General features: G+C 38.1%; 2 protein-coding genes across 2 annotated transcripts in view; both read right to left on the reverse strand.

Moving 5' to 3' along the window:
* LOC117421293 (proprotein convertase subtilisin/kexin type 5-like) overlaps nucleotides 1-2,570 on the reverse strand; it is a 74,943-nt gene extending 72,373 nt beyond the window's left edge. The window contains exon 1 of the mRNA XM_059010418.1: nucleotides 2,528-2,570. Within this exon, the coding sequence (XP_058866401.1) occupies nucleotides 2,528-2,570 (43 nt within the window). The remainder of the gene's footprint in view (nucleotides 1-2,527) is intronic.
* Nucleotides 2,571-17,144: 14,574 nt separating this feature from the next.
* Nucleotides 17,145-23,920, reverse strand: part of LOC117421292 (proprotein convertase subtilisin/kexin type 5-like) — a 134,805-nt gene continuing 128,029 nt past the window's right edge. Inside the window, exons 16-21 of the mRNA XM_034035500.3 lie at nucleotides 23,019-23,212; nucleotides 22,065-22,149; nucleotides 20,793-20,896; nucleotides 20,499-20,634; nucleotides 18,703-18,818; nucleotides 17,145-17,680 (exon numbers count right to left, since the gene is read on the reverse strand). Coding sequence (XP_033891391.2) covers nucleotides 17,565-17,680; nucleotides 18,703-18,818; nucleotides 20,499-20,634; nucleotides 20,793-20,896; nucleotides 22,065-22,149; nucleotides 23,019-23,212 — 751 coding nt within the window. The 3' untranslated portion in view covers nucleotides 17,145-17,564. The remainder of the gene's footprint in view (nucleotides 17,681-18,702; nucleotides 18,819-20,498; nucleotides 20,635-20,792; nucleotides 20,897-22,064; nucleotides 22,150-23,018; nucleotides 23,213-23,920) is intronic.

Genomic DNA, 23,920 nt, shown 5'->3' on the forward strand with positions numbered 1-23,920 from the left:
GCAGCACGCATTGCAGACAAGCCTGCACTTAGTCTCTGTGAAAACAGAAACTACAGTGAGAAAAGAAAAATATTTCTCTCATACAAAATGCAGTAATAACAATTACATTAATTATGCTGTACAAACCGTATCGTATGCCCTATTGTGGAGAGAGCACAAGTTAGCCGACTTACGTTGCTTGATCTCTGAGAAAGGGCGTCTCAAACCGCTGGCTTCATGAGGGGCACAATGTCACAGTGGTACGTAACATACAACAAGCTGTAGTGCACAAACAGGTGTAATAAGTGAAACTAATACAGCGATTATTTTAAGTATCACATATATTTTGTGTAAAAACACAATGCGAAAATCTATAGCATAAAAAGTAACAAGTATAGTACACCCTCGCTATAACGCCCTTCATTATAACGAACCTGGCCCCTGGACCCCAAATAAAAAAAATTAAAAAGATAATAAAACACACACACAGTCAACATCCCGGTCTGTATCCACGGGATGTCACCTCCGCAGTGAAGTCAACTCTTTTGTCTTAATAAAAAACGCGTGCTGTGTAACTATGCCCCCGAAACGAAAATCATTTTATGTTGTAACAAAGCTGGAAACTATATTGATTGTTTGAAAAAAGGGAGTAACGCGGGTATGTCTCTGTCGTGAATATAGGTTGCAAAAAGCACTTTTTTTGGCTTGTTCAGCAACCATGCGGCAAAGGAAAATGGATTAAAGAAAAAACCACAACAGCGACAAAAAAAATTGAGGATCTGATGAACTTTCCATGTCAGGTTGATTTTGAATAAAAACTCAGTTTGGGATTCTTGCATGTTGGATTAAGATTTGGTGCACTTTGAAACGATTCATGTCAGATTAATTTTCAATAAAAATTCAGCTTCAATTTGGGATTTTTGCTTTTTGCTCTGCATTTTAATTCTGTAACAAATAGCATAAAGCAAAGGCAGAATACTGCATACATAGACAAACAGGTATATGTAATTCTACTTTTTTTCACAATCTCATCTCATTAATTTACTACAACAGTTTAGCATTCATTTTGATATGTATGTCCTTGCGCTATAACGAACCTGTCGATATAACCAACAGGTACTGTACTTATCTGAATAGGCTCTCCTGTCAAGTTAGTTCTTGAAAGGAAAAATGGCGCTGAGGTCTGCGAGAGCTGACATTTTGTGTCCTCGGCAGCGAGCCATGACTGTGTCACACTCTGCAAGCAGCTTTGATATATTTTGTTTAGATTTCAAGTCTTTAGGAGGTAAATATCCATTCAGTAATGTTTACATTTCGTACTTCAAAGGGAACCTGTTATTATCGTGAGCTCTCAATGATTTATGTCACAGGTGTTGGATAATGCAACAGTAGCCTTCAGAATATTGGCTGTTAGGCTAGTGGATGTTAAACCAACTGAGGCTCAAAAATGATCATTTCAGCAACACACTGAGCAGTATGATTGATAGTAGACTTATATGCATTTGTATTGACAGTAAGAAAGCCGAAAAATATAAGTCTCGGTCTCCTCCAATATGACTTATTATAAGGTGCTGTTTGGTCTTTTATAATATTTGATCTAGTATTGCACTTCCAGTATGTACACTACATGGACCATGGAAGAAAATCTGCAGAAAATAGTACTGGTTTAATTTCACCAATGAGTCTGTTACTCCATACCCATCTAAAATGACACTGTACTGTATGTCAAGTACCATCCATGCATGAAGTAATCTGTGCATATTAATTTATTGAACATAATATTGAGCATATTAAAAAAATAAAATCAATCAAAATTGCCATTTGCTGTTAAAAAAAAAAATGTGCATCTAACATCCATCTTATCCTCCCCTAAGTACAGTAGTCCCCTTTTGAACAGCAGTTACATCAAGACAATTTAAAGACATACTTAATCAGATTATAACGTTGTTGCCTCTTTGTTTCAATTGATGTAACTGTCATCCCACAATGTATTATAGAAGGCTTGTATTCTATATCTTTATGTAATACATAATTAAGGTTTAATTTATTAAAATGATGCTCACAGAATACAAACCATTCTCAGTCCTGCATTGTAACCTTTTGTTACCACAGTATGAATTGAGTTTGATGGAAACTGATTCAGAACAGGCCACAAGGACATGAGAAGTCATGTGTATACAATACACCCTTATGCAAATCAATTGAGATGACAGAGAACATAACACATTGCCAACTACATTATTTAGAGTTCATGACATGCCAATCAATGCTTGGGCTAAATTTGCCTTTGCACATATATTGTCAAGGTAGCCAATAACAGGCCTATAGCTCTCTATTAAACTTCACAGTAAAAAAAAAAAAAGCTTAGAGGGTGGAATATGAACCCAAATGGAAATATGTTCAGTGAGTGGCTGGCCTAGACCTATATAATGATTTGGGCAGGGCTCCATTCTGGTATCCGTAGTTGTCTGTGTCCTCATAGGCGTTGTGTCATAGAGCACATGCTTTTTATTCATTTCTACTGCTTCACATAGGGGAAACTGGATACCCATGGACCTGATGTCCTTCATGGCTTGTTCTGGGTCTGCCATCTTTTTACATACAGTACATAGTGGGCATATCTGTATAAAAGGGAAACACAAATATTTTTGTGATATTATAGGTATATCGCAGTCTTTATGGGTACTGCCCAATGTGTTTTGTAGTCGTTGTTCAGTTGACCCGTTTCTGTTGTGAGAAAGTATCTTAACAAAGCAGTATCTGTTTTACGGCCTGAATTATAACCGAGAGCCATATATTGGAAGGTATTGAAAGATCTAGAGCTGGTGATGCAAACAGCACAGGGTTCTGCTGTTCATTTGTGTCACTGATTGAATACATTTTAAGCAGGATCAAGTCTATGGCCTAATGATACTCATAGGAGTTGTACTGTAATACACTTAACTACTTTTCACAAAATGTATTTTCTTGGTGCTTGTTCTATAACTTTACCACATTAGGGTTCTATTCAAGACAATAAGAAGCTATAAACAATATGGGTAAAAAGATCTATCACCCAATTATAATACACAAAGATAGTTCTCAAATTAAATCATGGAGTTTACAAGGAAATCACTCTGTATTTAACACAAAGTGCTGATACAGCTGTAAATGTGAAGATGGCACCTCAAACGGTCTCTGGGATATGAGGCTTTGTAAAAGTACTGCCACAAAAGTGTGCAGTCACAATTCCATACGGGTCCATTTTAAGTATGGCAGCTGTGGCAGATCTAAACACTCAGCTATGGGTTTTTCCTCAGGACTGAATATTTTTGTTGTAGATGTAACCATAGGTAGCATGCTATGATTCTCACTTTATTATTCCTGAAGAAAAAAAAAATCTGTCGATCCTGTCCTTTTTTATTTTGAGTTTATAAGAGTTTATTAACAAACTTCTAAGTGCCATTTTGGGTGTCATTTTATGGTAATGCATGATACGACGGTAAAGCCAGTACAACTGTCCAAGCGTATTATTTTCTTTTTTTGGGGGGGGGGGGGGGGGGTCACCATGAAGAGGTGTACATTACCATTCTATATTCCTGTAGCTGGGCTGGAAGTTGTGTCAACATTGAGCATTTTCTGTCGCAAATAACATCATGAATGAGAAGTAATTAGGCCAGTTTATGACGAGACAGCATGCTGCACTTTGTAAACATTGTTCTTATTCTTAAAATAAATTATATAAAATGTGCAATGCAAGTATTTTTAAAGCACGGCACTGGTTTCTAACCAACTAAAAAATGTTGTTCCACTAATTCTCATTTTATAGTAATAAAGTGTGTAACGTTGCGGTCGTCGTTTTCACGTCGTTTTGTTTTAAAAGAGGGTAAAGGTTTTAATGTTAACCAAACTGCTCTGCTGCCAGCTTTCGATATCCCGGTGAAGTAAACATTTCACAGTTACATTCTGTAACTGCTGCTATATTAAACAAACAGCGGTACAACATCGTTTTTTTAAATCGTTATAGAGTAGCAGCTAAGGACTTTAGACTATACTTATTTCAGATCATTGAAAAAAAAAATTCATGTATTGCATGGGCTTTACAAAAACAGCCAGGAGTAAGAATGCAGTTTAACTCTGTTTTAGGGCGTCCATCGAATACATCTCACCAGATATGATACATACTTACAACCTTGAGTTAAGTTTCACCTGCTTTCCACAAAGAATAACGCTTTGTATCAAATATAAACCAATGAACAAAAACTGATAAATAAGCACTACAATTCTGTGAATGTTGAAAGTTGAAAGAAACATGTTTACACAGATAATCATGAATAAACAAAAATAAAAGGGGGTAGCATCTCGCTTTCATCTGTAAGTCTAATGTTTTTGCCAAACTAATACCAACATTTGCATATGGCAAATATGTTACAAAAATAAATCCATTGATTTTCATGTATAACATCGCCTAATCATTTCTTTCCATATAAATGCATATGTAAGCAATGTAACATTTTAAAATAGTAATTGTAACAGTAAATTTTAACCAGAATGTATCTAATACTGTAGTGTATTGTTTTCTACCGATGACGTTTGAAAAACATATTTTATTAGTTTGTTTCTGGGGGGGGGGGGTCAAAAAGTGGAAGACATAATGTCATGTAGATCGTCTGGGGGACGATCTACATGACATTATGCAAAATATGCCCCTGTTACAATCATTTAATTTTATTTAAAAAAATAACTCTGGTAAAAGACGTACAATTCTTAACTTAAATCAATTCATTGTTAAAGGCTGTAACTACTACAATTATTATAAGAGGAGTATTTTGTAAGCTAAGGGTTTATCGCTTGATCTAAATCAGGGATGTCAAACTTGGTTCCTGGAGGGCCACAGTGTCTTCTGGCTTTCGTTCTACGTGAACTCTCAGTTACTTAATTTGTCTAATTATTTGATTAATTGGACAAATTTAACACTTCTCTCCGGCCCTCAAAACATTTCAGTGTAGTGTATCTTGATTCAAGTGTAAAAGACCTTTGAAAAATATTAAATATGTCCAATTGAACAAATAATTAGTTCAGTGTTAATTGACAGCTTAAGTTGGAATGAAAACCAGAAGACCCTGCTAGAGAGTGACCGCGGTACGGGAAAAAAACTGTGTTAAATTTTGCGGGATGGGATGGTATAGGAGAGAAGCTCATGGGAACGGGCGGGAATGGGAAGTAAAAAAAAAAATAAACCTCTCAGGACGGGCAAGATTTAAGCATCTGGGAATGGGAAGGAATGGGACTACTCTGCCACCAGTAGACAGGAAGAGTGTTTTTTTGCTCTTTAAAGTCATAAGAGCCTATGACATAGAACTTGACTGTTACCATAAACATACAAAATAATAATAACAGGTCTCACTTGAACATATAATCACATTAATTTTACCAAATTATGTTTAATCGTGCTACAATGAATCAAATAATACCCGGAAATACACAGAGGGTGATCTCCATTTCCTGGTGTGGGGCAAGGAGACTGTGACCTCAGGCTCCTTGCATCTGCCAGTATGGATGACAGCGACAGTGAAAGTGAGAGTAGCCTAATTGTATCAGTTTCAGACACCTCTTATGAATGTGAATTATGCAGTGATGGATCTGATGTAGAGAGAGAAAACAGGGATTATGTCCCTTGTCTTCTCAAGGGAAATAATGTTAAAAATTGTGTTCAGTTCTGGTCACTGCGTTACAAAAAGGATATTGCTGCTCTAGAAAGAGTGCAAAGAATGACCTGAATTATCCAGAGTTTAAAAGGCATGTCGTATGCAGACAAGCTCAAAGAATTGAATCTGTTCAGTCTTGAACAAAGGAGACTACGCGGTGATCTGATTCAAGCATTCAAAATTCTAAAAGGTATTGACAATGTCGACCCAGGGGACTTTTTCGACCTGAAAAAAGAAACAAGGACCAGGGGTCACAAATGGAGATTAGATAAAGAGCATTCAGGACAGAAAATAGGAGGCACTTTTTTACACAGAGAATTGTGAGGGTCTGGAATCAACTCCCCAGTAATGTTGTTGAAGCCGACACCCTGGTATCCTTCAAGAAGCTGCTTGATGAGATTCTGGGATTAATAAGCTACTAACAACCAAACGAGCAAGATGGGCCGAATGGCCTTCTCTTGTTTGTAAACGTTCTTATGTTTTTATGTTCTTATGTATTAATTCGAGCTGTATGCCTCCGAATCAGAAGGTTCAGACTCGGAGAGAGACCTCGACAACACCAACACAGACGGACCAGAGGGACCAGATGTCCGCGGAGAATCAGCATCTTGGCAACACGGAATGGTTAATAAAAACCCTTACGTTTAACGATGATACTTAAAATATTTAATATTGCCCATGATTGTATAGTTATGTCAGTCCTTTAGTTAAAAATATTGATACATTAATTATTGATACTAGCAGAATAACCGAACGCTGTGGATTGCTACTGACATGTATTTAACATCTCTCTCTCTATATACATCTACTCTTGTGTAATGGAAATCATGAAGATCTGGATACGTCCATTGACTGCTGTGAATAGTGCAGCTGGCAACAAGGGAAAGACCTTGTGACAGCCTGGAGAGACAGCTGACAGGAGGAAAGAGACCCCATTGGGGCTGGCAAGGGTTAGCTACCCTTGTCGGCAGTATCCAGCTCTGTGTTTACAGGATGCTGGAGACACCCGCCCAAGGCTTCTAAGAAATTAAAGAGAAAAATACCCCTAGAGTCTGCGAGAGCGGGGGTGGAAGATGACTCAACGGAAACGGATATGAGTATGGAGAGTACTTCACAAAAGACTAGTTCAAGATCTGCAGTTAGCAAAGACATGGAACTCTAGGTTTGTGTCTGCGGCTGGAGCAAGGCGACAACGGTCAGGGGTTTGAAGATTCATCAAGGGGAATGAAATGCTTGAGGGAGAAGGGACAAGGGCCTTGCATTGATCAGTACTTCTTACAAAGTCAGTCAAGTCAGTAGAATGAAATCCAGCGTCAGGAAGCAAACCACAGTTCGCAGGATATCAGCACCCGTCATAGACGTGAGGAGGACTTGCATGGATACTGTTAGTGATGAACGTAATAATCCTTGTGAACCCGGTCAGACAAACCAGCATAAGAGAGAAAAGAACCTCAACGGGCACAAGCCTGGAGTTAAATGGCCAAAACTGCATAGGACACAGTAAACACAGATCTCTGCTTTGCGTTGGAAAGGTTAAGTGGAACAGTTGAAAAGAAGCTGGATAAATTTGGACGCGAGAGGTTTGGAGTTGAAAAAAGGAAGGAAAAAGTACAAACTATTCCTGGAAAGTCTAGGCGGCAGCAGGAGATTGAACGCTTAGTTAGAAAAAGGAGACAGCTGAGGAAGCAATGGAGAAGAGCAGAACAAAATCAGAAGGATGGACTCAATCTCTTACATAGGGTCATAAAAGATAAGCTTGCAACATTGCGCAGAGCTGAGTGCCTACGGAAACGCTACAAAAAGAAGGAGCATGCGAGAACTAACTTTTATAAAGACCCATTCAAATTTGTAAAGAAGTTATTCACCAGTGAGAAGAATGGCACACTAAAAGCATCTAAGTTCGAGCTGGAGAGATATTTGGAGGAAACACATACAGATTCAAAAAGGCAGGAGCCTATGTCAATTCCTTCAGACATCCCACCTATCAATCCACCAGAATACCAAATGGAGGACTGTGCACCTAAGTGGAAAGAAATAGAGCAAGCTGTGAAAAAAGCAAGGGCTTCATCATCTCCAGGGCCTAATGGAGTTCCGTACAGAGTGTACAAGAGTGCTTCAGGAGTTCTACTAATCCTGTGGAAATTGATGAAAGTGGCATGGGAAAAACAGGTTGTGCCAAGAGCATGGCGCCAAGAAGGTGGAGTCTTTATACCTAAAGAAAAAGATTCTACAAGTATCAGTCAGTTTCGCCCTATTTCCCTATTAAACGTAGAAGGCAAGATTTTCTTCAGCATTATTGCTCAGAGATTGTAAACTTACCTATTAAAGAACTGCTTCATTGACACTTCAGTACAACAAGCGGGCATTCCAGGTTTCCCAGGATGCTTAGAACACATCAATATGATCTGGCAACAAATTCAATCAGCTAAAAAGGAGAGGAAGGAGCTCCATGTGACATTCCTGGATTTGGCTAATGCATATGGTTCAGTGCCACATGAACTACTTTGGGCAGCATTTGATTTTTTCAGTGTACCGATGACAATAACAAATTTAGTGAAAGCCTATTTTGGAGATTTGCAATTCAGTTTTTCAACTTCAGAATTCAGCACTACATGGCAATGCCTTGAGGTTGGAATAATGGCAGGATGCACCATTTCTCCACTGGCTTTTACCATGGCAATGGAAGTAATCATTAGGGCATCAAAATGGGTAGTAGGAGGAGAGCGCTTGGCTTCTGGAATGCGACTACCACCAATTCGAGCATACATGGATGACATGACAACCATGACTACAACAGTAGCCTGCACTAATCGATTATTGGGCAAATTAACCAATAACATTGAATGGGCACGAATGCAATTCAAGCCCACTAAATCAAGGAGCATATCTATAATTAAAGGCAAAGTAGTAGATAAAACATTCTTCATTAATGGTGAGGCAATACCAACAGTGTCTGAGAAGCCAGTGAAGAGTCTTGGGAGATGGTACGACGGGGATCTAAAGGACACAGTTCGTGTGGGAGAAGTTAGACAACAAGCAGTGGAAGGGTTGAAGAGCATAGACAGCTGCGCTCTACCAGGTAAACAAACTCTGGTGCTTTCAGTTTGGTCTACTGCCGAGGTTGCTGTGGCCACTGACTGTGTACGAGGTTTCTTTGACAACAGTAGAGAAGCTGGAAGCTTTAATCAGTTCATACATCAGGAAATGGTTGGGAGTTCCACGCTGCCTCAGCAGAGTGGGACTTTATGGTAAAGGAATACTGCAGCTACCAGTCTCTGCTCTAACCGAGGAGTTTAAGTGCGCCAAGGTCAGACTGGAAATGACATTAGTAGAGTCACGCGATAAATGCGTAAGGGAGGCAGCACCTGTGTTGAAAACTGGAAGAAAGTGGGCGGCAAAGAAAGCCGTGGAAGATGCAAAGGCTGCCCTTCGAATTGGTGATATCATGGGGAAAGTTCAGCATGGAAGAGGGGGTCTTGGTTTCAGTTCAGCTCCTCCTACATGGCACAAGGCAGCCCCAGTTCAAAGGAGGAAGCTGGTAGTCAACGAGGTGCAAAAGCAGGAGGAGAGGATGAGGTGTATAAAGGCCATTTCCCAGGCCAAGCAGGGAGAATGGATGAGATGGGAGAGTGTGGAACAACGCAAGATTGGCTGGCAAGACCTATGGTCAATGGAACAGAGCAGGATCAGTTTCCTCATCAGGTCAACATATGATGTTCTCCCATCACCACAGAACCTAAACCTCTGGGTAGGAGAGGATCCCTCATGTCCTTTGTGTTCATCACCTGCAACATTAAGGCACATTTTGACAGGATGTAAGGTGGCTCTTAGCCAAGGACGGTTTACTTGGCGCCATGACCAGGTGCTGCGATGTTTGGCCTTAGCATTGGAAGACAAGCGTAACATGACCAATAAGTTGTCACCTGTTCCATCAAAACATTACACACAAAAGACAACATTCCTCCGCCCAGGAGAGCAACCACCAAGAAAAGGTGTTAAAACCAACCCTCGGCCAGGACAACTGGAAGCTGCTAGAGACTGGAAAATGCTGGCAGATGTTGGTCAACGGCTTATTTTTCCACCTGAGATTGCCACCACTAACCTTCGACCAGATATTGTCTTGTGGTCTGGATCACCACGCCTTGTTCACCTGGTAGAGTTAACAGTGCCATGGGAGGATGCTGTAGATGAGGCGTATGAGAGGAAGAGACCGGTATGCTCAACTAGCCACTGAAGCGGAACAGCGAGGATGGAGAGTTCGGGTTTACCCAGTGGAGGTGGGTTGTCGAGGATTTGTGGCACACTCTACAACCTGGTTTCTCAGAGACGTCGGATTCAGTGGCCAAGAGTTGCGTCGCACAGTGAAGAACTTATCTGAAGCAGCAGAGAGGAGCAGCAACTGGCTGTGGTTGAGACAGAAAGATTCTGGTTGGGGATCTCAAGCACAATAGAAAGAAAGAAACGCTGATGTATGGATAAGTAAGCTGGGCTGAGTTGAGTGGGGGACGGAGGTGGGTGATGCTGGGACGCCAGAATCACCGTCAAGCCCTCTTGAGGTGTCGTGGGCTAGTTGACGAAACACCGAGGATGGAAGGTGCCCACTTGAAGACCCCAGAGATGTACCCTGCTTCGCTCAATCCAGATGGTTGTCATGCTGATGCGCTGGGGAGACCGCACTGTGGTTGATCCCCGGAGCCAGCATCGCAGCCGTTGTGTGTGCTGATGTGCCAGGGATGCAAATAAGATGACCCCTGGAGCCAGCATTACACTTCAGCCATCAACACCAGACAGAAGGATATCTACATCATCAGATGGAAGGAAACACAAATGGATAGAGACACAGATGGATCACATTAGTTTACTGTAAAGCTACGTCTTAGTTGGTGCTTATCTTGGCGAGAGCCGAGTTCAAATCAGCATGAAGTTTTAACATCTACTCTCGTGTAATGGAAATCAGTCTTGTTAGAATGTTTTGTTGAAGAAAAAAACTGCTGATGTATATATTTTCAAAAGGTCTTCTTTAGGTTATGCTGCAGCAGCACTCCGCATTTTTTTTTCTTTTCTTTTTTGGGGGGTTTACTTCAGTCTTGCACCAGAGCCCACTAAATCCTAGTGCCAGCACTGGTCCCAGTGAATGTATTTTGTTAATTATTTCTTTCCATGTTTTGTTTCTTAATGTTTTTTGGTCCTGCGAAGTGTTAAATAATATTTCTAGATTTTTTTCCATTTCACTAACTAACAGGTTAGTTTAGTCTTTGTGGAAATTTGTTTTCCTTTTCTTTTTGGCTGGTGCCATAGTTGCATCAAGGTCGGAGTCTGCAGAAGTCGTAGCTCGATCCTATTATATTTGCCTACTACTTCTTTCTGTTCACACTACCACTCATTTATCTTCCCAAAGGAAGTTCTAAATCTTGACTTTCGGCGTTGCAAATCTATTTATAATGAGATGCAAATTCCGATCTCTCCTATATAATGAGCAGTAATTTATGCTGTTCGTAAACTTGCGGTGATATTACAGTAGTTGTTCATGAAAAAGAGCTGTTAAGTACATGGCATGCAAGGAAGGAGCCTATGAGTTTGCAGTATTTACAAACACGTAAGTAATATTAGTACAGAGCCCATAATCCTCAATTGCTGAAAAATAAATTGGAGATTTGTGATTAAAAAAAGCAACAAAAATGGTTAAAACTAAAGAGTATAGCAACAATCTCAAAATAGCAGTGATACAACTAAACGAAAAAGGAGATACTACCAGAAAAATAGCAGAAAGACTCGATTTACCGAAAAGCACTGTGTGGGCTGTTATTGACTAACACAAGAGAACAAGAACTACTGCAACTAGCTCCAGGTGTGGAAGACCAAGAAAGATTTCTGCAAAATCTGGAAGAAGAATCGTTCGAGCAGTTCTGCAAAATCCTCAGATTACTACAAAAGACTTAACACAAGAATTGAGAGAAGATGGTCAAGATATTCACAACCTGACAATTCAACGATACCTTAACAAGATGAATGTCCATGGGTGAAAACCAAGATGCAAACCTGTGTTAAAAACAATACACGAAAGAAAGCGATTTGAGTTTTCCATTGAATACTTGAAAAAGGCTGATGATTTCTTCAACCAAATTTTATGGTCAGTCGAATCCAAAATATAACTTTTTTCACCAAGAAAAAAACAACATGTTTGGTGGAAGAGAGAAGAGTTCACAGAAAAGTTCATCATGCCCAGTGTTAAACATGAGGGAGGTTGTGTGATGGTATGGGCTTGTTTTTCTTCCTCAGGCACTGGCGACCTTTGTATTGTAGAAGGACCAATGAATGCTGCAAAATACCAATACATTTTGCACTCTCATTTGTTACTCAGTGCTTGAAGGCTTATTGGACGAAAGTTTGCATTCCAGCAAGATAATGACCCTAAGCATTCTGTGAAGTCTACAAAGGAATTTCTGAAAAAAAGTAAGATTACAGTTATGGATTGGCCATCTCAGTCCCCAGTCTTGAATCCCATTGAGATGTTGTGGATTGACTTGAAGGCTGCTGTTGCAAAAAGGAAACCAAAGTCAATTGCAGAACTCAAAGCTGTATGTGTTGAAGAATGGGTAAAAATATTGCAGGAAAGCTGCCAGGAACTGGTTTCAAAATACAAAAAAAGACTACAAGCTGTAAGGAAGCAAAGGCTGGGCACACAAAATACTAATGTAAACAAAATACTAATGTAAGTGTGCCCAAATACTTTTGTCTGCGACTGTATGTATATCAACTTATATATTTATAATCTATATGTATAAAAAATATGTACAGTATAAATTTAACCTGTTTTGACATTATTCAGAGATGTAGGTTTTGAAATTTGAGAATGTACTTTTGACAATCATGGGGACGCACTTACAGTATGTAGCTCTGTGTCCTGTCACTGTTTTTTTTTTTCCATTGGCCCATGTGTTATTTGTTTTGATTTAGTGGGGTATTCATTTTTTAACACAAGACTTGCAACTGGATTACAGGAGATAAGTCACTGGCCTAACTCCTCTGCGCATTTCCAAAATCTAGAAATCTATAGAACGATGACGGCATGATGACATCAAAATTCTAGAAAAAGAATGTTCCATTCTGGGTGCCAGAAGTCATTGTAAGCCATTTATAGATCCACTAGTAGATACAAATAAAATACTTTTTATTTTTTGTGTGCAGTATCGACTTTATAACCTTTGTTTCAGTTTCTTAGTGGTGTTGCTTTGGGTCTGTATTTAGGAAGGCAAAACACACACAGCAATACTAGCAAAACTTTAGATTGTGGGACTAAGTTTTTATTCTGCAAACAGAATAAATTATGTATTCTAATTGTTTTTAGAAACACTTAGACAAACAAGTTTTATTTTGACTTTTCTTAAAGTATCATACCACTTCCATTTTACATAATTTACTATCAAACTACTATCTTATCTTAAAACATATAGAAAGCTTTTGTATACAGAGACTGATACGCTAAACAGCAATTGTAATATCAGTTCATTAAGCTTATCATAACATGAATAAGATTCATTTAAATTTAAGAAAATACGAAACAATGATTTCTGGCCATATCAGTTACAACTGGACTCAAATATTTTACAGGTAACAACAATATGACTTGGACTGAACAGTATGATACGATCGTGTTATGTAAATTATTATATATGTATTTTTTATTAGTAGTTCATTGCCTTTGCATGTACTTGGACAAAATCTTTACAATCCAAAACATTATTCTGATTCTTATTTTAATTAGGAATATATAATAATTGGTGTTATATGGAACACAGATAAGACATGCAGAAGAGTGACCCACCCTTGTGCATTCTATGTTACAATCTCCTCTTATAAATAAAGGCATGGCATTTTACATCTGCATCCTTTGATAGATAAATTATTTCTTGTAGCATTCCTACCCAAACAAAGTCTATCTGCACAGTACTGACACATGAAATGTGCAATTTATAATTTATCAGACAGAACTAATGACATTATAAACATATAAAGAAAAAACATTAGTATAGCTATTGAGGAATGTGTCCCGTTAAAACCTGATTTATCTCATATTCTTTCTCAAAACAGTGATGTGAGAACACTAAACAGTTTTCGAACTGGAAGATTACCCAGCTAAAGCTTGTAATATGAGCCAATACCCAAGTAAATGTTCTACATCACTTTTACAGAAACTGAAGTTTAGCACCTGATAAGAAAATGTCCTAATGCCCATTGGTAGAGGTATAATACCTCCAACACTCCAGCTTAACCTGATCTTGTCTGCTCTCTGGGCTTTACAGTAAGCATGCAAATTTCTCTCTGGTTGCTGATTCTAATTTAATTATTATTTTATTTCAGGTTCATTTGGAACTATATAATATTTTTAATATTTAAAAAATATATATATATTCCCCTTTCCACATCTGTCTTTTACAACCTATTTCCCCCTGTTTTAGACATATCAGTTTAGTATATTTCTCTATAGACCTCCAAGGGCACTTCAAGAAGACCACTACTGTATCTGTCATTTAGAACATATATTTAGGTTGCATTTAAGTCTTCCTTTTACCTTGTGATATTAAGGTGCAAGAGACTGTAGGGACCTATATATATATATATATATATATATATATATATATATAGAATGCCACAGTGCCTACTAATTTTGTACCTTAAGGCGACCAAGATGAAATGAGTCATCAGCTCAGACATCATCGCTGTCCACAATTCAATTGCATAATGTTACTGTGGCTGCTCTCTCACAAAACTTTTATATTGGATCTGATCACAATCCCATGGTCACATTTCAATAAATATTTTCTGTAATCATTTTCTGTTTGTGTTCTCATCTTTGGTTAACAAAGAAAAAAAATGGCAGTTGTACAGTCAAATTCCCATTAAATACTGAAACGAAGCAAATACGTTTTCTGGAGCGCTGCCGTACCAGGTTTGCAAACAGACTGAAGTGCTCTCATCGAAGATATCACTTTTTTGAAACCTTGAACTGGAAATGTACGAAAGACCAAAGGCATATATTCTCAGGTAATAAAAGATTATAAGATGCTCCACTCTCACCTGCTACACTCTCCCCATTCCATTTTGATCTAAGTACTTTCTAACTGGACAATGCAAATGCTTTAAACTGTTGATCAAAGGATTTGAACAGTACAAAACTGAAAATAACCCACTCAAAAGAATGGCACCTTCCTGCAACCGTTGTTTCTTAGTAGTTTTTACCATTACAAATGTTTAATTCCTTTCAGAATATTTGTCATTGCCTTCACAGTTGTTTCAAAATAGGGCCTGCTTTTTACATAAACATAATTATGTTTCTTTAAGTTGCATTTGTTTTGCTTTTTAAAGTGGTCTTCATCCTTACAGCAATGTTTCCAGTTTTGCCCAGTTCTGACCAAAGAAAAATGACTTGATCTATGTTAGTGTACCAGAAATTATTTGTATACTGTAGCAATTAACACCACAAATGTGTACTAATGATCTAGTTTGTGTGATTGCCTTTTTTAACCCAACACATACAAGTCTACAGTAAGTGAAGGTGGATGCATTTACCAGTTCAATAACAGAATGTAAACCAAAATATGATGGAATGAAATGTCTATTAGGCACCATTTAGGAATAGCAATATCATCTGACCTGATATCAAAGACCTGATGCCATAATCTCACAACTGAAGTAAAAGAGCACTGTTATACTTTGTAAATGAAAAACTACAGGTTTAAAATGAGGTAAACATGGGGCTCCCGAGTGGAGCATCCGGTAAAGGTGCTCCATGTGGAGTGCAGGATGCGCTCTATAGCCTGGATGTCGCCGGTTCGAGTCCAGGCTATTACACAGCCGACCGTGGATGGGAGCTCCCAGGGGGCGGCGCATAATTGGCCGAGCATCGCCCGGGGGGAGGGAGGGTTAGGTCGGCCAGGGTGTCCTCGGCTCACCTCGTACCAGCAACCCCTGTAGTCTGGCTGGGAGCCTGCGGGCTTGCCTGTAAACTGCCCGAGAGCTGCGTTGTCCTCCGACACTGTAGCTCTTGGGTGGCTGCATGGTGAATCCGTAGTGTGAAAAAAAGCGGTCGGCTGACGGCACACACTTCGAAGGACAGTGTGTGTTCGTCTTCGCCCTCCCGAGTCAGTGCAGGGGTGGTAGCGGTGAGATGAGTCTAAAAAATAATTGGCCATTCTAAATTAGGAGAAAATAATAAAAAATAATTGGCAACGACTAAATAAAAAAAAAAAAAAAAAAAAAAAAAAAAATGAGGTAAACAGAATATTCATTTCACTGTTGCCATATGCGTTTGACAGCAGGAGTGTGCAACTGGCCTTTTTTTGACCAGGTCTTTGCCTAAATGATCTTCTTCATGGTTTAATAAACATTAATGGCTTAAGATTTGTTAGCTACTTCAGATAGTACCAGATGTTCAGTATCCTTTCCAAAGGTTAATAGTTACATGATGGTGTTTAGAATGTCACTTGAAACTGAATACACATCTAGTATAGGGGGAGAATAGGGATGTGATAAATGATAAGACCTTAGAATACCCACCAGGAATGTGCTTCATTGTTTAGTTTACACAGACACTGTAAATGTAATTACCTGGGGCTGATTTTTAAAAACTTTGGTAATCGAATTTCTGCGTTTGATCTGGATTATATTGTGAAACTGGGTTTTTCAAAACATCAAAATATGATCGGGATTACTATGATCCAGATTTCATTTTGGTAATCCGATTGCACTTTTAATCACAATTAAATGTTGCAGTTGAGTTTTTCAGAATTTAAAGAGGAGATCAGGATTACAAGTTGAAATACGTCTGGCAGAAGAGAACATTTGACTGACAAAACTGAGACAAGTTGTGGCAAAACTTCACATATGCCTCCTTAAAGCTCGTCTGAGAGATGCTGGATTCCCGACCGATGAGGAAGATGATGAAGATGTCGAAAAACACATCTCCTTTTTTCAAAAGTTTTATTTTTATTTAATTTAGATTTAGTTATTTCATTTCTGCTAAGTAGGCATAAATAAAATAACCATTATTAGCATGTATTATATGTGCACTAACATTAAAAGTGATTTGTGTGATTTTTGTTTTAAAAAAAATAATACAAAACAAAATAAATAAAGTTGTATATTACTGATTATTACTATGATCTTATTTATTTTGTTAAATTAGGTTATATCATAAAAAATGGCCTCTTCAAAAATAAAAACTATAAACTATTAAGAACTAACCTATTTAAAAAAACTGGAGTCGTAATTGTGATAATTTGTTATCTGGATAAATGTAATCCAGCAGTGACATTTTCTGAAAAAGCAGATCAAAATAATCCAGATAAAAGTAATCGCGATCACAACATATAGGATTACAAAATCCGGATCACTGTTATAGAGATTAAAAGTTTAGAAAAACCAGCACCAGGATACAACATGCCCCTGCTTTATATAAAAAAAAAGTGTTTATAACCCTTTAAACATTTATAATCTTGATTTATTAACATAATACCTGGATGCATTACACTGCCTGTTTTGTAAACTTGTGCCATACTCTTGATAACAAAAAGAAAATGAACACTGCAAAATAAAACAAGATTGATCTTTGATAAAAGGTAGGTCTCCCAAATAATCTGTGAAGATCAAACCATATATTAAAAAATAAAATTAATTTGGCATTGATGCTTTGGTCACAAAATACAGACATGGATTCCGGATGCTAAACCCTGAAAACACGTCCCAGTAAAGAAAAGGTAGGTTTGTTGTAATTGTTCTGTCAAAGAGTTCGCTACCTCCAGAGAATAAGGAGGGAGGCAGCTTCTCATATAAATTATCAATATAAATGCATACAGAAGCAAAAAAAAAACAAACAAAAAAAACCCTGTGGAAGTCCATTCACCCTTTTAGTGAACATGTTCTACAGCACAGCTGCTGGAGCACTTTTCTCTGGCAAAGATTGTTCTTTTTCACTAACACACAGAAGCTTCCTTCCGCCCATGTTTCTTCCGTTGCTTTCCAGAGTTCAAACAAAAGAGACAGGAAGTTGAGGAATTGAAGAAGGTAATCGTAGTGGGATTTGATTGGTCAGACAGGCAGATAGGAAACCAGATCAGATGACAGTAGAAAATGTGGATCCATCACAGGAACAGGAAGTAATTTTGTGGTCCAATGGGAAGTGATTTTCCATTTTTGTAAAAGGGGAAAAAAGATCAGAAAGACTCATTAGACACACAGTAAAAACGTTTTTTTTTTTTTCAAATAAGAAATTAAATTGGGCAACTTTACAGTAAGTGGTTGGTCATTTGGTTGGAATAAGACTGCTAATATGAATATGTATTATGCAATGATATTTACTTCATTGGGTTCCAATAAGAAACAATATTTTAGCTAACATCAGATAACTGCCACTTACTGTAAAGTTTTAGCTTGAATTGGAATTCATAGGAAAATAACAAAATAATAACAATCTTTTTCATGTATGCCCAGTTTCACTTGCTTACATTTTATTTCACCCTTTCCTGCAGCACAACTTATTAGGCCTTGATAAAACTGCATTGGCTGTTAATCAAAAATGCAATGTGACCGGACTTATTTTGTTAAACAAAAGCTTGCCTTTCTACCAATATAACAATATTTCCTACATCTCAGGAACAGATTTTGTTTCTTTTAAATTCTGGATTCTAAGTCTGACATACTGCCAGTATTCTTAGTGAGGCAAACCAGATGGAATGAACTATATGTGATGTAAACACTCCCCTCCCTGTAAAAAAAAAAAAAAAAGTGGTGCATAACAAGGAACCCTCCACACTTTTAAACTGTTAATAGGGACATGGTTTTAAAAATAAGCACAGTTATGAAATTTACCTAAAATGTATGTGTGGCTTCAACTCAGCTTTTTTTGTAAAAGACATGTTAGAGCAGAGCCATGTTCACTTCATAGTAAGTCTCAACTCTTAAGTACACCATGGCCTCAAACACATATTTTAAGCTCTTCTTATGATTCACAAATATTGACTTAAAAAGGCGTACTCACCATCTTTACAAATAGTTCCGACTACACAGACTCCTGATTCTAAGTTGTATCCGCTGATACAGCTTGTACAGTTTTTCTCCCCTGGTCCAGTGCAGGTCAAGCAGCTTGCATCACACCTTCAAAACCAATTATAATGATCATTTTCAGCAGGAATTCTGTATAAGGTAATGCAGAGCTATAAGGATCATGAAACAGCAGATCACCCTGACCTATGTTTTTAGGGTTCTTCATTTTCTGTGTTTATTTTTGAGATGAAAACAAAATACTGTAATAAATCGCGCACCTTTAGGAGTAAAGTATTTTGAGCTGGCTTGGGTTCTTCAATGAGGGACTGTGACAGAAATACAATGATTCTTGGTTGTAAATCTCCCTCCCGACCAATGAGAGCACTAAGCAGCGAGAAGAGTTCCTTGGACGGGCTGGTCTGACAGTTCTTTCCCAGGGTTCAAGGGAAGTCAGCCAGCCAAGAAGGGGGCGAGACTCTGTCGCATTGACCCGGAAGGGAAAAGACTTGGCAGCCACAGATTGGAGAGGCGGTTGCACTCGTTTACCAAGGGGTCATGTGTGACAGCATAAAAGGGCATGGAGAATCGTAATCTGTTCCTTCACTTTGGTTTTGTATTAGAACCTAGAAGGACTGTGAGAGACCCCAGAGAACGTAACAGTTTCGTCAGTGTTTTGCTTGTTTTTGTGCCTGTTAGTAATTTGTTTTGTTTGTAAATTACCAGACGGCTAAGACATTTCCAGAGCTATCGCCTTGGGCCAGCACAAAGCCAGAACAACACTTCACCACTGTCACAAAATAAACTTGTATCACCCACCACGAGCATTACTGCACACACCCAGGACTGGTGACCGTTATTTGTATTACTGTAGGGCAGATATTATTGTTTATTATTTGGGACTGCAATCCTGTTGTTATTTACCCCATGCAGTACACATTGTGTATTGCAGGGGGATTATTGTTTGGTCGCCAGACCTGGAAACCATTAATAAAATCCTTTCCAAACCTGATTACAATCATCTCTGTCTGTTTCATTCACACACTGCTTCACTCCCGCACCTGCATCCACTCAGCCACTTTGTCACAGGGACAAATATTTCAAAATAAACAATAGGAAACTGAATTAGTAGTTGGATGGAAAACATAGTCATCAACTTTCAAACGTAACCCCAAATTGAATATTCATCCTTCAGGTATTAAAGTACTGTTTTCATTTTCCAGTAAGGACTCCTACGAGTTTTCTTGATTTGGCAGCTGTTAGACAAGATTGACACCCAGCTTGTCTTCTTACCTTGACATCATATGTCTTCGCTCCTGCTATACCCAAGTCAGGCTGTGTTTCAGCTCGATATTTATATTATCGCATGAAGCAGCAAATAAGAGGTTTTAACGTTTCAACAAAGACCCAAGGCTCAAAATAACTGTGTTACTCTAAAGATGTATTAGAGTATTTTGTGCACTCCTCAAAAATAAACACTGAAAACGAAGAAACCTATGTACTTGAATAATTGCAAGTGTGACAAAAGTACCTAAATAAAGATATATGGATAGGTATTTTCTTACACGCCCAAAAATTGATACTAAATAAATTGTTCTTAAGAATGTCCAAACCAAGTTTCATCACAATGGAAAAAGGTTCACTAGAAATAATGTATGCAAATCGTCAACATGTATGTATAATGGGCATGTATCCCCAAATGGGGACTATAATTTGAAATATATTTGCCAATGAATTACTGTATGAATTACTTGTATTACTTGGGAGAATAAAAAATATATCAGAAATACTTACTTTCTGCAAGTATTCGGTTTCTCTCTATTTTCTGAGCTTTGCTCCAAATAGTATCCAGCACTGCAACTTAACACACACCTCCAGTCTTCCATGTAGTAATCTTTTGCACAGTCTGTACAAGCCTCTGCACCTGTGCCTAAAATGGGAAATTGAGAACAAGCTATTTCTTAAACCATTCAAACAAATATATGCGCAACACAGGAAACTGTCTCAGGAAATCTGTGCAAAGGTATTACAAAGTGTCTGTACATTTGAATTTGCACATAATCCAATATTTGAAACAATCCTGATTACCTGCACATGCAGCACAAGCTTTATGACAGATCTCACATTCCTTTCTATAGGCGTTGTAGTATGTTCCAGCATCACATGTAATCAAGCATTTCGATCCCTGTAAACTGGAGAAGTAAAACATGTCAAGGATAAGAAAAATGAAACTAATCTAAACTAAAAACCTAAAAGTGTACAGCACTGCATTTGTATTCCCCTTTTCCATTACAAAGAGGCTCTCTTCAGAATTTTAAATAAATACATACATAATTTGGAGTTTTGGACTCCTGGAGGTTGTAATTATATTGCTGATTAAGGAAAAATGTCTTAATAAATGCCTGTTAAAAATAAGTTGTTAGCTTAAGTAGCTGCACCAGAGCAGCTAACTATAGCTTTCAGGTAGGACATCAGCATGATGTTAGATCAAGGCTGGGGGGAGTCTCAGAAAGGAAGACATCCCTCTTGATGTGACTGTGACTGGGGTAGCTATTCAGCGGCAAGTCACACCTCCTGGCACCTGCTCCTGTTAAATCAGTTGACTGGTTTATACAATATGTAATACTGAAACCACAATCAAGAACATTGAACATTTTCCTAATTTCAATGAGCCACTGCCTTCAGCGTGGGGCAACTTCAATGGTATAGAGTACATTTAATTTTAGGAAAGTTTATTAGTATTTAGGGGTAATATCTATACATAGTAATTGCTAAGATTTTCATACTACGGATCACAAAATATAATTTCCACATTCGCTGCACCCTTTTATGTAGGGTTTATAGAACTTATTGACACTTTATAGATGCTACATAGATTAATATATTAACTTTATCAAGGCATCAAGCAGATAACTGTTGTGATTGCAAATGTCTTTCAAATGCTTTATTAAATAATAATAATAATAATAATAATAATAATAATAATAATAATAATAATAATAATAACAATCAATAATCTACCTGCATTTTGAACCCAAGTTGAAATGTCCAATTTGAATGTTGCTGACCTATTTTCCTACTTACAAACTTACAGCAGCCAAAGTTGGATATGGTGCAGAAAAAGAAGTTAATGGTTATTACAGTTAATATAGCTAACCCCTAATGGTTATTTCTAAAGCCACCTCACTTCAAGAGATGCAGTAAGCAACTGAAAAAGGACATAGAAACCTGGCAAACAACGATCAGAAACAACTATGAATGAAAAACAATAGAGAATACACATAATAGGATGTTAAACAGATTAGAAATGAAGAAGAAAATGTAGATGATTTACTATAATAGCTTTTGGAGTTCACTTACCTCATGCCTGGTCTGCATTCTGTACAGGTCTGAAACCCAGTGCATTTTTTACAATGTTCATTACACTTCCTGCACATGTTTACTTCTGTTAAAGCAAATAAACCACATGTTAAACAGAGGCAAACCAGTTCTGTCCACAAGGCAGCAAAATAAAATTAAAAATTAAAAAAAAAACTCAAAAGCAAATGTATAATCATATTAGTCCACTGCCTCAGCAATCCATGTTTACCTATTGTGTTGTGCATGACCTCTTAAACTTCAGAGCTACAGACTGAGCAGTAACTAGCTGGAAAATAAAATGGCACATTTCCTATAGCCTGAATAATTCTGGCATTTGTTTTCAACAACACATTATCTGGCAACTTAATATTAATGTGCTTGTTCAAAACTTAAAATATACTTGGTTGGCCTTAAGATTATTAAACCTTGAATACTGGCATTGCACCTTAGATAGACATTTGGCACAGAATATGTAGATCTTAATGATACCCAGCATTACAAAAAAGCACACTAGGGGAACAGTATGAGAAGTTGAAAAATCATGAATTAAGAAAAGTTGTTTTTCCCCTTTTTTTGTGCACCCAAGGGGTGCATGAATTCTCCCTAAGTACCAATTTTACTAACCCCACAATAAAAGCGTTCCTGGTTCAAATACATTGATGATGTCCCCAGTGACATCAAAAGTTGTTCACAAGAAAGAAGAGGTTGAAAACTTCAAAAGGCTTTTAAGGAAAATGGGATTTAACAATGTTTTACATTTAATGTAATGTTTTATGTGCACTGATTATTTTCCTGTAAATGGGCAACTTTAATGTTTTAACTAATGCACTGGGGAGGGGTCATTATTATGAGGATTTGCTCTGCAAAGATCCCCCACCCCCCAAGCAGGGAATGAAACTCTGCTGTCTGACTCCTGAATATTTGCCCCACAACTGAAGCCCTGGAATCACTTGCCTTTGTCGAGGTAGAAGCTCTCGGGGCAGCTGGAGACACAGCTGTATGTTTCTTCATTCAGGTGGTAGCCAAGCTTACAGGAAGTGCACTGGTCACTGCGGCTACCCACACACGTGTCGCACAGGGAATAGCACTTCTTGCAACGCCTCTTATCATCTCTGAAGAACCCGGATGGACATTCAGAAACACAGGTCCTGCAGAAAAAATAAAGTCGTAGTTTTCGCGCACCTATTTACATATTGTTGAGGATGATGAAGAAGGGTGCACGGAATGCATTGAAGTGTGTTATCTATGATTTGTTTTTCAAATGTGGTGTGTTTCCCATGAACTTGCAACAAACACGGGAGCGCAGGCTTGTGTCGTGTGTGCATTTCCGTGCCATGCGTGTATGTTGCCAAAACACAGCTGAGATGAACGCAAGAAGAGATGCCACTAACACTTTAATAATACTGAAATATACAAGCTTCCTAAAAAGCATATCAAAGCTGCTGGTAGTGGATCACAGTAAATCAGTGCGACCGTATAAGAACTACTGCAACCAATGACATACAACTAGTAGCATAGCAGTTTATTAACACTTTCCAAATATACCAATTACATTTATTTGGTTGAAATGCAATAACAAAAAGGTCAGTGTTAGAGGGTGCGGGGAATTCATTGACACAGGAGATAGAAATGGAGTTGAACAAATCACTGGGGTGCACTGATTTATTTAATACAGCAGAGGGCACTGCTGCACTGCCTAGGAACACTACCAACGATGGTAAAATGTTCCTTCCTTATTCAGTTCCAGCACACTTGCAGGTGCAGAAATAATAATCATTAAAATAATAATTGCTAAATAACCAGGGTGAGGTGTCACCCCAGGAGGTTGTACTGGAGTGACTCGACCACCCATTTTA

The sequence above is a fragment of the Acipenser ruthenus genome, chromosome 1, assembly GCF_902713425.1.
Source record: "Acipenser ruthenus chromosome 1, fAciRut3.2 maternal haplotype, whole genome shotgun sequence".
Taxonomy (NCBI): Eukaryota; Metazoa; Chordata; class Actinopteri; order Acipenseriformes; family Acipenseridae; genus Acipenser; species Acipenser ruthenus.